At 39.9% G+C, this 16,041-nt stretch overlaps 1 protein-coding gene and 6 non-coding genes across 16 annotated transcripts in view; 3 read left to right on the forward strand and 4 right to left on the reverse strand.

Moving 5' to 3' along the window:
• Nucleotides 1-477: 477 nt before the first annotated feature.
• trnai-uau (transfer RNA isoleucine (anticodon UAU)) lies at nt 478-571 on the reverse strand. Its single transcript has 2 exons — nt 534-571; nt 478-513 (listed from the first exon to the last, which is right to left on the reverse strand). It is a non-coding gene; the product is annotated as a tRNA-Ile (tRNA).
• A 396-nt stretch (nt 572-967) lies between these two features.
• On the reverse strand, nt 968-1,061 carry trnai-uau (transfer RNA isoleucine (anticodon UAU)). The gene is made up of 2 exons: nt 1,024-1,061; nt 968-1,003 (listed from the first exon to the last, which is right to left on the reverse strand). It is a non-coding gene; the product is annotated as a tRNA-Ile (tRNA).
• An 812-nt stretch (nt 1,062-1,873) lies between these two features.
• Nucleotides 1,874-16,041, reverse strand: part of rhbdf1b (rhomboid 5 homolog 1b (Drosophila)) — a 51,727-nt gene continuing 37,559 nt past the window's right edge. For 5 of the 10 annotated variants that reach the window (XM_065949736.1, XM_065949735.1, XM_065949734.1 and 2 more), the window contains 16 exons: nt 15,530-15,758; nt 14,130-14,336; nt 13,160-13,282; nt 11,638-11,780; nt 11,258-11,512; nt 11,076-11,187; nt 10,910-10,984; nt 10,062-10,223; nt 9,628-9,728; nt 9,429-9,492; nt 9,209-9,303; nt 8,503-8,578; nt 5,912-6,012; nt 5,673-5,826; nt 5,353-5,576; nt 1,874-2,904 (listed from right to left, as the gene is read on the reverse strand). In XM_065949736.1, the coding sequence (XP_065805808.1) occupies nt 2,709-2,904; nt 5,353-5,576; nt 5,673-5,826; nt 5,912-6,012; nt 8,503-8,578; nt 9,209-9,303; nt 9,429-9,492; nt 9,628-9,728; nt 10,062-10,223; nt 10,910-10,984; nt 11,076-11,187; nt 11,258-11,512; nt 11,638-11,780; nt 13,160-13,282; nt 14,130-14,336; nt 15,530-15,758 (2,317 nt within the window). In that variant the 3' untranslated portion in view covers nt 1,874-2,708. The remainder of the gene's footprint in view (nt 2,905-5,352; nt 5,577-5,672; nt 5,827-5,911; nt 6,013-8,502; nt 8,579-9,208; nt 9,304-9,428; nt 9,493-9,627; nt 9,729-10,061; nt 10,224-10,909; nt 10,985-11,075; nt 11,188-11,257; nt 11,513-11,637; nt 11,781-13,159; nt 13,283-14,129; nt 14,337-15,529; nt 15,759-16,041) is intronic. The other 5 variants (XM_065949737.1, XM_029279027.2, XM_065949740.1 and 2 more) reach the window with 3 other exon arrangements.
• Nucleotides 3,598-3,691, reverse strand: trnai-uau (transfer RNA isoleucine (anticodon UAU)). The gene is made up of 2 exons: nt 3,654-3,691; nt 3,598-3,633 (listed from the first exon to the last, which is right to left on the reverse strand). It is a non-coding gene; the product is annotated as a tRNA-Ile (tRNA).
• trnai-uau (transfer RNA isoleucine (anticodon UAU)) lies at nt 4,334-4,427 on the forward strand. The gene is made up of 2 exons: nt 4,334-4,371; nt 4,392-4,427. It is a non-coding gene; the product is annotated as a tRNA-Ile (tRNA).
• On the forward strand, nt 6,659-6,752 carry trnai-uau (transfer RNA isoleucine (anticodon UAU)). The gene is made up of 2 exons: nt 6,659-6,696; nt 6,717-6,752. It is a non-coding gene; the product is annotated as a tRNA-Ile (tRNA).
• trnai-uau (transfer RNA isoleucine (anticodon UAU)) lies at nt 8,258-8,351 on the forward strand. The gene is made up of 2 exons: nt 8,258-8,295; nt 8,316-8,351. It is a non-coding gene; the product is annotated as a tRNA-Ile (tRNA).

A 16,041-nucleotide genomic window follows, 5' to 3' on the forward strand; every position in this document is an offset into this window, starting at 1 on the left:
TCACTGTATTACACTAGCAGAGTGTGCTATACAATACAACAAGAATTATCACCCTCCAGAGTGTCAAGTGGTGACACATACATGCGCAGTTACTTCTCAGTTGACCATCTTGTCTTCATTATAAAGTATAGAATTTCCACAAATGTTTGAAAAATGCATTTGAAGGATCAACACAATAAATGTGTATATCTACATAGATCTATCTCTACAGAACAAATGTAGATGTAAGAAATATATTGGCCAATATATTGGTATCAGATTGTTTCTCTCCCTAATATCGATATCAGTATTGGCTCCAACAATCAGTTATTGGTCGGGCCCTAATGTATTGATCTGTGCGGATCAGCATTTTGTGTTTGATAACTTTGATTATCAGAACGTATCAGTCTATGTTCATCTCTTGTTATCAGTATGAGAAATTTTGTTTTCATTTTTTTGCATTTCTTTTTTTCTCAACCTTTGATTTAAAACTGAACATGCTCCAGGTGAGGCTCGAACTCACAACCTCGGCATCACTCTGCAGGTTACTGTCTTATAAGTACCGCGCGCTGACCGATTGCGCCACTGGAGCCTGAAGTTTTTTGAGATTTAACAATACTTTGAACTCTCCCTTTATTATGAGTCTCTTAGCAGATGATGTCGTCCAGCAGTCTACATTTTGATAAACCAACATTTTTTGAAAGTTTTATCAACAGTGTCATCAACACAAATTTGAGGGACACCTCCAAATTCTTTTAAATAAATGGAAATGTTGTCTTTCTCTATTATCAAGCAATGTATGACATCACAATTATCCATCTCTTTACTCGTTGGTAGATCATTTCAAGACATGAAGGTTGAGTGGTTATTCTGTAGTGTGAACTTGTCTGTGCTCTTCATCTTCACGCCTTACAATCTCTGTGAGCTTTCCTAGACTGCATTGTGTTTTTTAGGTAATTGTTGTAAGACAACATTGTTAAAAGTCAGCTGCTCCAGGTGAGGCTTGAACTCACAACCTCGGCATCACTCTGCAGGTTACTGTCTTATAAGTACCGCACGCTGACCGATTGCGCCACTGGAGCCTGTGAATGATTGCTGGACTTTATCCTTGGTATGAATCATGAATTGGTTTCTCACAATTCACTAATAGGATGCCAACTGCTGTATTGTCTTTTTTTAGATTTAAGAAACATTTTTAATAGAGCGAAACAAGTGATCACATTTCACACAAAATATATAACACAACCCTTACTGAAATGATTGTTTTCTTTATTATTAAGACTTTTTTTGCCCACAAGGTGGATCTACAATGAATAATAATCATTTAGCAAAAGATCGTCTCTTCTTATACTGCCGATTTATTCATTATAAGGTCATTGTTCGGCTCATTCTACCAACACAAATCTTAGACTTTAGCAACCAAGAACGTCCTTACCAAAAAATACTTGAGGAAGTCTCTAATCAATCCTAGATTACGATGACATCTAAACATGCTGCTGATCCATACTCAGATCTTTACATCCAGTTTTTCACTCTCTTCTCAGATTCATTACTCTCTATGAAACTTTTACATCATGTAAAACAAATCTCTCTAGTTTTGAGTCAGTCCCATACTGGAGGTTGAACACTCACCACTCTACAACACCTGTGCTGGACTGGACCACAGGATCCTCTTGTGCTATAAATCCCGTAAGGGTTTTCTGAAAGTGGATATAGAGAATATGTCCAAAGCACTGTTAATTCTCAAGTGGCTTCAGGCTCCAGTGGCACAATCGATCAGCACACAGTACTTATAAGACAGTGACCTGCAGAGTGATGCCAAGGTTGTGAATTCAAGCCTCACCTGGAGCTGGAACATTTACCTTTCTGTGATGATGTGACAGAGAAACACAAATTATTTCATGTGTCTTGTTGTCTTTATTGTCAGGTGGCTAAAACGCCACCACATAGGGTAAAAAACAAACAAACATCATTTCACAATGTTACCATACAGTTGTGCTTTATACAGATTCAACACAGTGCAAATTAAAAAAACAATCCATTTGTGATTTAAGTGCATAAAAAAAGGCTGCGGTGGAAACCAACATTTACAGTGTGATAAAAAAAAGAAGTGTATTTCAGCCTCCAAACACAAAGTAGAAAAAACGTTTTACACACCTTGTGAAAGCAGGTTCTACAGAGCAACAAAACCCAACACGTCTGAAACAGCAGACACAAACTGATTGATGGCACAAAAAGACGTGTGAGTATGTGTGTTTGTCTGTGTGTGTGTGAGTGGTTATCAATCAGTAAGGCACATCAAAGTAATTCAGTCTCATTGTTTAACTCCGAGGACGACTCTCAGTAAAAAAAAGTAGAAAACAGAAATACATCACGTTTCAAGATGCACCTCTTCTGGAGGCCAAGAGGGGGCACTGTTACGTCCATTTTATCACAGAAGAGAGGTAAATCATTTGGCAGGAAATCAACTGTCTTTGTAACTCACCTTCAGTGCCACTGGTCTCTGATTAGCCCAGCTTGAGATCAGTCACACAGAATGTTTTTTAAAGTCCTTTTCCATCATGTTTAAAATGATCATTCTGTTTCATATGTGTGTGAATCTTTTCTGATCAAATATGACGTTATAAAAAGTCCTGGTCATCCCTCCAGGAGAAATGTTTTCACAAGTGTCACTGCAGCACCACATCTTGTTTTTTCAGATGTCCAGTGAACATGAGAACGGGCAGTGTTCAGAGGAGGTGTGCGTTCAGGTCGTACTTCTCACAGAACTTGTCCGTGATGGGTATGCAGGTGAGGTACTCGCACCAGTCGCACTTCACTGGGTAGACATAGAAAAGGACAGCCAGGGCAGAGAGCAGACCCAGGAAGACCAGCAGGAAGATGCAGATCTGGAACCGTTTGCGGTACATGTCAGACTGCCCGAAGCTGAAGTGGGAGAAACGTGTGTTACTCCTTTTCATACAGGACATTGAAGGGCAACTGGAATGTAATAATTCAAACACACTATGCTAATGTTTTATGATCAGGTACACACACACACACACACACACACTGGGTTCTCTAGATTGAAGAAAAATACATTTTGTTAGCATCAAAAGCTTTTATCTGGAAAAGTTAGTGTGAGGTAAATTCAACTACTCCACCTGGAAAAAATGTTTTTCTATTCAAACGTTGTTTCTTTTTTGAAAAGCAGAAAATGATGCCATTTACACGTAGTCTTCATCAATGTTTGATTAGTCTAGCTTTATGTACAATCAGTGTGATCATTATTATTCACCTCCTACCTCTTACCTCCAGCAAGTATTTTTACATTCAGTTGACAAGCCTGAATAAATGTTGTATTTCATTTTTTTATTTTTTTTAAACCAGTAGGAATGTTAAGTTAAGTCCTTGATGTATAAATCTCTTCCTATTCTTATTTTCTATATTCTAAGTGCTTATTTATGTATCTATTCTTATATTCTTTTATTTGCTTTGATAACCTGCTGCTATAACACCACAATTTCTCAGTTCAGGATCATGAAAGTAATTTGATTTTATTCTGTTACCTGATTCACTGTTTTCATTAACGTCAGCTACAGACAGCCCATAATTCAACCTCCATAACTGAACTCAAGTTGCTCCAAGCGAGGCTTGAACTCACAACCTCAGAATCACTCTGCAAGTTACTGTCTTATAAGTACTGCACACTGACCGACTGTGCCACTGGAGCCTGACTATGTCTCATGACTCCGAGTATACTTGTTGGTTTCTGTCATTCAAAAGTCATCTCAGCTACTTTTAGCCTACACTTACCTCGTCATGAATACGTGAAATGGGATCTGTTCTTTTGAAAGTAAAATGTGTTTTATATTGAAGGTGAGAGTTCCAAGGTTTGAAAGAATGTTTATAAAAGCTGATGTTAAACACTTATAACAGGAAAGACTACTGAATTAGATCACAATTATTGTCCTCGTCTATAGGTTTTGTCCAGTGGTGCAATCAGTCTTTATGCAGTATTTATAACCTGCAGAGATGCTGAGGTTGTGAGTTCGAATCTCACCTTGAGCAGAAAGGTTTTGTTTATCCTCGGTGATCAGGCAACAAATAAACACGTTTTGTCTCTCTTGTTGTCTGTCAGGAAGCTAAATTGTCACCACATAAACAAAAGCTCAACTTTTCACTTTGATGCTCTGCACATGTGTAGAAAAACTAAAATATTCTACACCTAGAAATGTGATCACTTGTTTTGCTCTATTAAAAATGTTTCTTAAATCTAAAATAAAGACAATACAGCAGTTGGCATCCTATCAGTGAATTGTGAGAAACCAATTCATGATTCATACCAAGGATAAAGTCCAAGAATCATTCACAGGCTCTAGTGGCGCAATCGGTCAGCGCGCGGTACTTATAAGACAGTAACCTGCAGAGTGATGCCGAGGTTGTGAGTTCAAGCCTCACCTGGAGCAGCTGACTTTTAACAATGTTGTCTAACAACAATAACCTGAAAAACACAATGCAGTCTAAGAAAGCTCACAGAGATTGTAAGGTGTGAAGATGAAGAGCACAGACAAGTTCACACTACAGAATAACTACACTGGAGATTGTAACTACATTTTTTTAAAATTCTTTTAGGCTTGGTTTTCAAATTATTGCTGAAGTCATCAAAATCATATTGTCGTAAGTACTTGCTGCACCAGACCATACTCAACCCCACAACATGCTGACATACTGCATCATTAGAGTTTGTGGTTGCTATGGAGATGGTCGCACACTTTATGGTTTCCTGATATAAGATTCAATTTATGAAATGATTCTAACAGATGTTCATATCAGAATAGGACTTTTTGGGTGGTTTATTTATGATTTTTTTTGAGAATCTTAGAAATAATTTTTAATTTAATGATTCAATATCAAGATCAGCTATCAAAAATATAGAGCGACTCTACTGTTGTTTAGGGGATAAGTGTTTCCACTTACTTGTAAATGCCTTGATTAGAAGACAAATGCTATCCTCATCAAAAACGATTGAAAACGACACGGTTAGGTTAGCATACAGCATGGAGACCAGAAGCTAAAGCTAATTAAAGGTGGGAAAATATGTTGAGAGGTTTTCCACTTTAGATGGAGAAAGGTTTACAGTTTCACAATCCATGTCTAACACAATAATAATCCTTGTAGGGGTCATTACTTTGGATGGATTCATAAAGTTGTGAGAATTGAATTTGAGCTAGCAGCCTGAGTTACTAGCTCTACTTTTTTAGCTATATCACACAACTCATCTACTGGCTTTTATCTGTATAATAACCCTTTGACAGACAAGACTCAATAATCTTCTTCTTGTGAGCCATTTGCAGCTGACCCAGAATCCTTAGCAACCCTTCGTTCACCCACCTGATGTACGGAAGGAAGGCGAAGGATAGGAAAAACCCTGACACAAAGCCGCAGATGTGGGCAAAGTTGTCGATCCAAGGAAGCAGACCGAAGGAGAAGAAGAAGACGGAGATGGCCAGGAGCTTTGCGAACGCTCGCCACGGTCGCTCCAGGATCTGCCAGCTCTGAAACAGCTCCACAAAGAGGCAGGCCAGGATGCCGAACTGACTGCCCGCAGGACCCACCTGAGACAGAAACAAACAGAAGAGAACACTTTGAGTTTTTGGTTGTTTCACATACTGGTAAGACTTAGTCAGTTCGTCTATGGGGTGACCTTGTACCTCTGCTCTGTAGGGCAGGAAGATGGCTGAGGCCAGGTTGCCGGTGATGCCGCTCAGCATGTAGATGATGGAGATTCTGAGCCAGCCAGCCAGCTTCTCGATGTCTCTCAGCACCGTCATCTGAAAAAACACAGACACGAGGCAGTGCAGGATCCTACCGGGGGAAAACACCACACTTATTAATGTTTACCCAGACCCACATGGCATCTTAAAATAAACTGTTTTTAATGAAACCCCACCCTGCATGAAGGAAGAGGGACAGCCAGAGGCGAGAAAACTGGTCTGGGATCTCCTGGTTGAGGAAAGGCAGCAAACCACACACATCGTCCATGCAGGCCACCTGGACGAGAGGGAGAAAGTAAGGACTTCAAGATCAGCCAGAAGTAAACGAGCAATAAGGCAGCCCGGCATATCCACTGCTGCCATCCTGCAGAGTGTTGAAATAAGTCCAAATCCATTTCAATCACCAACCGACCAACAGGCTCCAGTGGCACAATCAGTCAGTGCATGGTACTTGTACAACAGTGACCTGCAGAGTGATACCAAGGTTGTGAGTTCAAGCCTCACCTGGAACAGCAGACTTTCGACATTGTTGTTTGACTTAAAGGGCTGAATTCTGAGAAAACACTCCGGAATTGCAAGACTCAGGGTGAATATATAGACCCAACGACTGAGGAGTTTAGTCTGACATAGTATGACATGCTAATTTGTAATGTTGCATGTACAAGAACACTCCTATTACAAGAGATTTTAAAGATTTATTTTGGGCTTTTAGTTCCCTTTATTGTGTAGAGCAAGAGAGAGAGAGAGCGAGAGAGTGGAGAATGGCATGTCAGAAAGGAACCACAGTTAGAATTCAACCCTGGGCTGCCAGCTTGGAGGACTAAAGCTTCCCTACTTGGGTTGCACGCTAACCACTGAGTTATTGGCGGCCCCCACATAAAAGGATTAATTCCAAACTACTGTTAAATATTAAACAAATTTAAGCTCCAGTGGCGCAATCGGTCAGCGCGCGGTACTTATAAGACAGTAACCTGCAGAGTGATGCCGAGGTTGTGAGTTCAAGCCTCACCTGGAGCATGTTGAGTTTTAATGATGTTGTTTCATTACAAAGATTCAAAGCAACAGAGATTGGCAGGCTTACAGTCAAGACAGAGACCCTACAAAATAACCACTTTTAAACTTCATGTCTTGAAATAATCTACAAAGGAGTAAAGAGATGGATAATCATTAAGTCACACATTGCTTTAAAAAAGAAAAAGGAAAACATCGCCATTCATAATAAAATATTTGGAGACACACTTCAAATGTGTGTGTAGTAAGACTTGGTTAATAGGCTACATTTCAGCAAAGTTCCAAAAGTCAGGAGAGACATGAATGTTAATCACAGAAGTTATTGGACTGAGGATAGTAATAAAAACTACAGATGAACTTCCTGGTGATACTCTCCACTTCACCATCCACACCCGCTTTGTTTTCATTTAGGGAGGGGCAAATACTTCACCCATTGTGTAATGAACGACGGTCGGGGTCCCAAAGGAAAGTCTGCCGACATGACGAGACTCACTAAGAGAATGCTATTTAACATAACAGTAACAGTCCACATCAGAGCCTTTATGCAGATGATGGTCTGAGAGTGGGACCAACCTGAGGACTCGAACACTTTGTGGGACAAAGCAAAGGGTGGGGAAACTGGTAAATCCTTAAAGTAACACAGATTGATTAAAAATGGTAAACTGTTGACTTTCTGCTTTTTAAGACCAATTACAGCAAAGTGTTGTTTTATTTGAAAGCGATGCGAAAGTTATTCCACATCAGGTTTATAGAAAAAAACACTAACATTATGATTTTAGTATTTGATGCAGAATGCTAAGTCATGTGGTATTGACAAATGTTAATATGACATTGTTTAATAGCTTTTGAAAAGGTTGAGTTATCAAAATGTTGAACGCTCCACATTATCTGCTGAGACTCATAATAAAGGGAGAGTTCAAAGTACTCTTAAATCTCAAAAAACTTCAGGCTCCAGTGGCGCAATCAGTCAGCGTGCAGAACTTATAAGACCGTAACCTGCAGAGTGATGCAGAGGCTGTGAGTTCAAGCCTCTCCTGGAGCAGCTGAGTTTTAATGATGTTGTTGTTGTGTTAGTATTCACATATTCACCCTACAGCAGAATCATTTAACCTTTATGGCTTGAAATGGTCTTCAAAAGAATAAAGAGACAGATAATTGTCATGTCATAGATGACTTTAAAAGAGAAAACATTGCCATTAATTAAATTGATTTTGACGCGTCCCTCACAGGTACGTGTGTGAAATGACACTATTTATAAATTTCAGCAAAGGTCAAGAGGGAAAAAACAAAAGTGTTGAAAAAAGTTGAAATCCATTTTTTTATCATCAACCCATGCCAACAAAACTCCAATATGTTCCCACAGTGTGACCCATGTGTGAGTAGTAAGTAACTACAATAGAGTGACACAAATGAAGTTCCCCTCAAGGTGTAATAAAGTATGTTTTTCTTCTTCAGTACCATTTATCCATTTCTGTTTACGCACCACTCCACGCACTACAATCCCCTCACAGGCTCCAGTGGCGCAATCGGTCAGCGCGCGGTACTTATAAGACAGTAACCTGCAGAGTGATGCCGAGGTTGTGAGTTCGAGCCTCACCTGGAGCATGTTGCATTTTAAATCAAATGTTGAGAAAAAAATTGTTTTAGCTCAGTTTTAAATTCAACACTTGGCCAACAATAGAAACTAGAAAACACAGATTCAGTATATTAGCTTGATAAAAGGAATAAAAGTTGCTGTGAGAGCACTCTGACCTACCTGTGAGCAGAGAGTAGCCTCCTCATGGAAGTAGCCATGCATGAAGTCACAGTACTCTCTGGAAGTGATTTCACACCTGCAACATAAAACAGACCTCATCAACAACTGACGAGAAAAGGTGATTTTAAATATTGATTTGAGCTTTCAGCTAACATTCATCATTAACTTAAAGTCTCCATGAAACAGAACTCTGAGAGTATTCAATCACCGTGCCGGATGTCCAACTGAAACAAGTTACAACCAATCACAAGATAGAGGGCGGGACATAGCGTTAGGATTGATTTGATTGGACCGTTAGCTTCAACAAAGCTTTTTAATGTGTTGAATGATTAGTAAACGCCCCTGAGTGCAGGATGAGTCATCAGATATTTGAAACACTTTACAGGAAGATATAATACGATAAATTTGATGTAAAAATCCTGAGATAATTCTTCAATGAAATATGTTTGGCAGATAAATCAACATTGAAAAAGAGGTAGTTACACGCACATTACGTAGGTGCAGGGCAGTGCAAAAATAGCAAAACTTAGAAAGAAGATAGGATAAATTATCACCTGAAGAAGACCTCTGGTTGAAACGTAGTGATTTGATCATAAAAAAAAACCTTTTTTTTGCGGCAATTGAGCAAGTGTGCTGGCCTATCTTCTTTCTAAGATAATCAACATTGAACACATTGTTCTGTTCCTTCACTGACACTGATCCTTACCGTCCTTTAGTTCCAATGCAGCAGGGCCGGCCTGTGATGGTGCAGTCTATGTGAGGAAGGTTGGTGTGATTTCCGGAGTTGTATCTTGTGCAAACCTACAGATGAGAAACACAGGGAAAGAGCTGGATTGTTCCTATAGTTGTGGTATGGAGTACAATATAACTCCCATAAAAAACATTAAAGCATCAGCTTAAAGCTAAAAGTGTTAATATGCACTTACAGGCCATCTGGTGATGTCATCAGGCCACTCATGAGGTGAAACTGAGGCTGGCTCCAGACAGATTCTACAAAAATGAATGATGGGAAATCATTACTGCATTTCACGAGAGCACATGAACCCCTAAAAAAAAAAATTTACATGACTGTCTGACCAGGTTTAAAACACCAGCATTAAAAAAAAAAAATCTGAATTCTGTTACCTTGGGTCCTGATGGCACACTGCCCCATGTTGGCGTAGTGTACCATTCAGACTGGGAGCACTGGGGTGCTGAGGCCACTTCACCCAGACAGCCAGGGTGCTCTGCAGTAAAAAAAATAAAAATAAAAAAAGCCAGAAGGAAGGAAATCATTGTTATTCTGTATTCACTTAGCTTGAGCAGGGCCATAGCTTAATGTTGTTTAGAAAGCTGTTTTAAGAGGATTCATGTAAACCTTTTGTTGTGTTTTTGAACGTTGAATGGAATCCAAAGACGTCCATTTTGAGAAATTTGACCAAATCCATCTACTGTACTTTACCCCATATGTTTGTCAATATATAAAAATAGAACATTTCTGTAAAAACAGTCAGGTCAAAGACAGAGGTTAGGTAAAATTCCATGTGAGAGTATAAACCTTTCAGGCATTTTTCACTGACCGAACACTCCTCCTGCACGGTTTGCAGACAGCCGGAGCGATCGTTCCTCACGCAGCAGCCGGACTCTCTCTCTCTCGCTCTCTTCTCCTGGATCAGTTGTCGGATTTCTTGGTCTTGACGCATACAAGGGGAAAACTTTGCTCCCAGGTGTATGAGTGCCTCCTGCAGGACATCGTCCACAGATATTTTAATTAGCTGAAGCAGCTAACATCACTGTCCCCTATCCCTCTTCCTGCATTTTATCCCATCTCTCCCCCTATCCCTTTCCAAGCCCGGCCCAGTGCCTGTGAAGGCTGTTTCGTCATGAGGGATCCGGCCTGGAGATTTCTGCCTTTTAATAAGACAGTTTTTTCTTACCACTGTAACTTTTGCTGCTTTGCTAAAGTGCTCATGATGGATAGGCCATAATAGCAATAAGTAAGGTCTTTTACCTGCTTTTTGGAGACAATAAAAATAGATTGATTGATTGATTGATCTTGTGTGTACCTTTAGCCAACTATTGAAATTGTTTCACTTTATTTCTAACTTGATATATTGACCATGTATCTTTTTTGGTTCTTCCTAAGATTTTTAACAAGCAAACTAGAAAATGTGTCTTTATCAACTTTTTTTAATCCATAACCTGTGTTCTTTAACGACCTTTAGCAGCCATCACTTTGAACTGACTTCTTACACATCATCTATTGGATATCTACTTCTAAAAAAAAAGCCATCACTAGGGTTAATAATCCACACTGGCATTTACAAAGAGTAGCTAGGAAACCTGAGTTTAAGATACAGGACTGTTTCTTATTTTTGACAAACACATATCTCAGATGTTGCTTGAAGAAAAGACAGATAATACTCACCGAGCTTGGACCAACCCAGAAATTTTGTTGTTGCACAAACTTGACATTTTCATACACTCCCTTGTTCCTCAACACCTCAAATTAAAGAAGAGAAAAAAAATGAACTGTAACTGATATTGTTCCAACACAATGCTAATGTATAATAACTACTGGTGAATTTACTCACAGAGTCAACAGTTTCATGCTGTGAGAATCCAACAGGTGCTATGCCATAGATGGTGACCGCCAGAATGGTGATGAGCAAATGGACGAATGTGATCCAGTAGGTAAAAAAAGGCCTGTGGAGGACAAATGTCAAATAGTTAATTAACAGTCATCCTCCTATTAAAACAGTATCAGCGGTTTTACCTGTGATCGTCCATGTCCTCAATCTGCCTTTTCACAAAGCTGTCGATGCGCTTGCGGTACGATCTGTTTGTGAGACGTCCAACAATGCCGAGCCCATAAGGCCTCTTCTCTTTGGCAAACAACTTCTTAACGGGAACGACGATCCTTTGTCCTCTCTGCTGGTGGCTGTTGGCGCTCACTACTTCCTGTTTAAGACGCACCCTAGGTTGAATCAGAGATCCATCTTTTGCTTTTCGCCATCCTCGCTCTAAGGGCCTGGATTCAAAGAGGAAGAGGATGGAGAGGCATGACATCATTAAACAGTATTTCCCCCCCCTGCAGCATGTCAGAGCTTTATGTTTTTTGAATGTAAAAATCTGCAGTAAAAAGTATGAACGCACAGCATAAGGTGAGTCCTCTCCAGTTCATTCTTGTCCAGTGCACTTCCTGTGAGCTCCCGCTCGTCCAGCTGGTTGAGGTCAGCCTCCGATGGTGTCTCAAAAACTTCATCAGCGTAAGTGGACAACTCATCCTGCAGGCCGTCCTACAAAGGTAAGAGCTAAGCAAGTCAGACTGACTACCAAACCAATCAAAAAGGGTTCTGTTCTACCAGAGAGCGCTCACAAGTTGTTGATCGCAACAGAGATTATTGCCTCTGCCAAGGAGTCAAGTTTTAATTAGAATCCATCAGTTTAACACTGGGCGGGTTGTAGGATTGGATACACAACTATATACTGAATATATTTTTAACTAGCAATGCCGTAAATATGCCCTCAAATCATTCTGTCATTTCAACTATCCTTTACAATCCTTTTAACAGATGTGGGTTGTGAAATGACTGAAGATCTGTAGTTTTTTTTAAAGGTTTGGTGCATTTTAATACTTTTAAATACTACTGCTCTTGAAAAAAAAGAGATTATGTTTCTTTTAAAACACTTTGGTCTTTAGCTTTTTCTTAAAGGTGCAAAGGGACTCTGTGGATCGAATCAAGTTTGTTAGTTTTCTCCACCACTGGGGGGCGACAGAGGAGAAGTGAGTAGGTTCAAAGATTACTTCATAATTTCATCCTACTAGACATTTCTGTGAATTGTGTTTTATTAAGCTTATGAATTACAGAGTCTTGGCCAAAAAACATTTACTGTTAGGTCACAAGTTTACACCAGCACTTTAGCACTTTACCTAATGCCTACTTAGCATTTCATTCTCCTTAACTCTGAAGGTGAATTTATTCCTGTTTTTTGTGTGCAACATAACATAGCAACCTTTAGTATTGTTACTGTATGTGTTTTGTTGTTTGGTTTCTTCTTGTTGTTTTGCTAACTGTGTTTTGTGAGGCTCTATGTACATCTTCATACATGTGTACCATCAACCTGCCGGGGGACTCACATAGAAATTAGCTTATGGTTATAATCTGACATATTTCCTTGTTGTTTTCATGAATGTGCACTTTCTCTATTTTGAATTAATAAATAAATGAACAGCTATCCCTGAATGCAAGTGGACAAAATTGACAAATTTGAAGAATGTTCACCCATTTGTTCATGAGATATTGTTGCGACAAAGGTTGGCAAAACAAAACATGAAAACATGTATAATTAATAAAAGAGCTCAATGGGCCACGAGAAGAAACACTTAAATTGATGTGATCTTGCTGTTTTGCTCAATTTGTTTATGTAGTTATAGCTTTCCAGACTTCTTCTTTGTCTTTGAAAATATGTTTTTAAAGTAACAAGCACAGTTTAGAAGAACGGCTGACCTGCAAAGATACATCAACAGAAAAAGGAAACAATGAACGGCTGCTCATCAAGAGCATGTCAAACAGAAGTGGAGGTCATGTTTCAACTCTTTTATTGTTGATTTCAATGAAGATAAATGTAACGTTTTCCATGGCGGTGTGTGTGTGGAGGTGTGTTGACTGCTCACTCTGGTGAAGAAGGAAGTGTCCAGATCATCAGGGAAGTCCACAGTGTCATCTTCAAAGAAACTAGGTGGCATAAAACTCCTTCTGCGACATCGCCCCGTTGTGCTGTCCCCTAATGTCCGGCCCTGACAATCAGGATCACAAAAACGTCTTCATTATTTACATTTGTAAGGAGTAAAACCCCAGCGCTGAAAGTTTATCCCCGGGAATCCCCAAGTGTAATTTTACTGACTTAATAACTTGTACATGTTGTACCAGCGCTTAGTTCTATGCCAGTGGATTAGTTCTCCAATCCTCGCTGTGTAATATCATGGACCATCTGCTAGTTTAACGTCCCCAGTAACCCCCGACCGAGACACAGAGCAGATACTCTCACTGAACAGCCAGTCATTCCTATACCAGTCATCATGTACTGTACATGTGTCCTCTTGGTTTAATCTGCATTATGCCAGTTGATCTCGCCTTACATTAATGCTCAGACACGGTGCCGCAGATAAAAAACATCCATTCAGGGAGAGGGATGCGTCAGGATAAAAGAGATGTCGTTTTTCTAGGAATACCTCCATAAAAACATGAGATAATGGAGATTATTATGGCTGTGCATGTGCTTAAATCAAAGGCTTACTTTACTCCTGGCTTTATAAATATTTGTAACAAATATAGGAGAAATGTTAAGCATTCATTTATCCTGAGGTCAGCCTTTTCTGATGAGAAGACCATGAATGGCATGATAGTGATCTTCTACTGTTTGCCAACAGTGGATTACAAACGGTTCTGAACTGCAACCATTCAATAGTATTAGCGTGAACACTTTCATTCACAATATGCAGAAAAGATAAGTAGTTGCAATTCTGAGAACAACAGGGTCTGCAAGGGGCTTTTTAAGTTTAAAACGTGACAGAGAGTTTAAGGCAAAGGTTTGCAAAGCACACAGACACAAATACACTGCAGCGAATAAATAAAGACAAACACCTTCATTAGTGCTGCTGCCGCCTTGAGACTCATGACAGCAACAGACTCCCGTTTGCGTCTTCGTGGCAACCGGTTGAGGCCTGAGCGGGAGCTGGAAAAGGAGCAGAGGGAGGCAGTGCCCGGCGTGATGGGAGTTTGCGGGACACTGAAACCGTCTACCTCTTCCACCATGCGGAAAGCACGACCCCGAGCCAGGGGGTCTACGATCTGCACCCACACACACACACACACACACACACCCACAAAAACCAACACACACACACAATCACAAACACATAGAGTACTTATGTTTTGATTCAGCTCATATACAATGGTAACACATCGCAGCAGCATAAGGATGCACAGAACACATATCTAGCAAGCGTTAGATAGCTGTACCACAAAGACATGAAATCTATTTTTTAAAGCTGATTTTTTTGTTAGGCTTTTTTTGCCATTATTTTAGACATCTTAAGTGGGATAGGAAAGGTGGAAAGGAGAGATTTGGGTAGACATGCATCAAGGGGCCGGCCCGGGATTGTGCAGTCAATGCGTTTGAGGACTGAGCTAAACCAGTGACTGCTAAATTAACTTTTCTAAAGATAAAAAAGTCTTGTGTGTTAGTGGAAGAGAAATATAATTTTTCCAATCCTCGACAGACATCTATGTATTGTTGAACTTATGGATTGTTATTTTACTGACACCGTGCTACAGTGCTACAGCAGCAATCAATACTATACGTCTAACACTTCCGAAACAATTAGCTAATTATTATATGATGCTTAAAAAGTAGATAGACACTGTTTTAGTGGTTGTGTTGGAAACACACAAATACAAAAACAAAGAGAAGTGCAAGCCAAACAGTTGATTTGGCATGTTACAACAGGCCTTACTTTAAGCTAACAGCGCTAAAGGGCTTATGCTAGCACGCAATTATCAAAATCAGTGTTAATGTAGAAAACTGGATTTTATAGTTTATTACCTTGGACATATTCACATTTCAAATGTCGGCAGAGTAAACCGATATGTAACAATCAAATTTTTATGTTCCAGCATAATATTTTAAAAGCTTTAAGACCGGAAGCAGAAACACTACTAAGCTAACTAACAAGTTAGCTTTTGAGTGTTTGTTGTGTTTTTGCTTGTTTTACTGTGCTTGTGATCTCAACGGCATTGGAAATAAGGGAAACCTCAGAGTCCTTTTGAGAATAAATAAAGGTTTGAATTGAATTGAATAGTAGGCTACCAGTAGCCTTCAAGAATAGATCAGCTGACCCTGCAAGCTCACAGAGGCAAAGCAAGCAATGAAAATCCAAATTGGAGTAAAGAAAAAGAGTGAGGAAGTGAAAATATGAAGGACGAAAGCTTAACCGTCCTGTCTTTTTATCAATGCCTCAAATGTGCCTGAGGTGCTGGCCTACCCTCTGCATGCCATAGTGGTGGTGATTGGGGTGGTGGGGTGGGAGGTAAAGGGGAGGAGGGGTCTCAGTGCTGGCCAGGGAGAGGTTGTCTTGGCTGTGTAGCTCCATCTCCCTCATCACCTGAGGCTTTAGACCCCCGTACAGATGACTGCAGTGCTGCAGGCTCTTCCTCCTCCATCGCTGGGTGCTGTCGCTGTCTTTGCTCACCCCAAACCAGTCGGCTGTACCCCTGGGGGGGAAGGGACTCTGGTTAGTTCACAAATGAAAGCAAAATATCCCAATATATCCAATATATTTGATTGGCTCAGAGGCATGGCATGAAATATTTGAACATGTTCATGGCGAAGAGTAACACACCGCTCTTAATAAAGATGCCCAAAAGGTTTTGTCATGATAATACTTTTGTTCATGACCTGAAACTATCACAACATCATAAGATGCTTTTAGAGCAGCCAGTGATTAAAGTAAAATATTTGTGTTTAAAATTAGACTAGACCTAAAATTAGAACAAA

This window comes from Labrus bergylta, chromosome 21 (genome assembly GCF_963930695.1).
Source record: "Labrus bergylta chromosome 21, fLabBer1.1, whole genome shotgun sequence".
Taxonomy (NCBI): domain Eukaryota; kingdom Metazoa; phylum Chordata; class Actinopteri; order Labriformes; family Labridae; genus Labrus; species Labrus bergylta.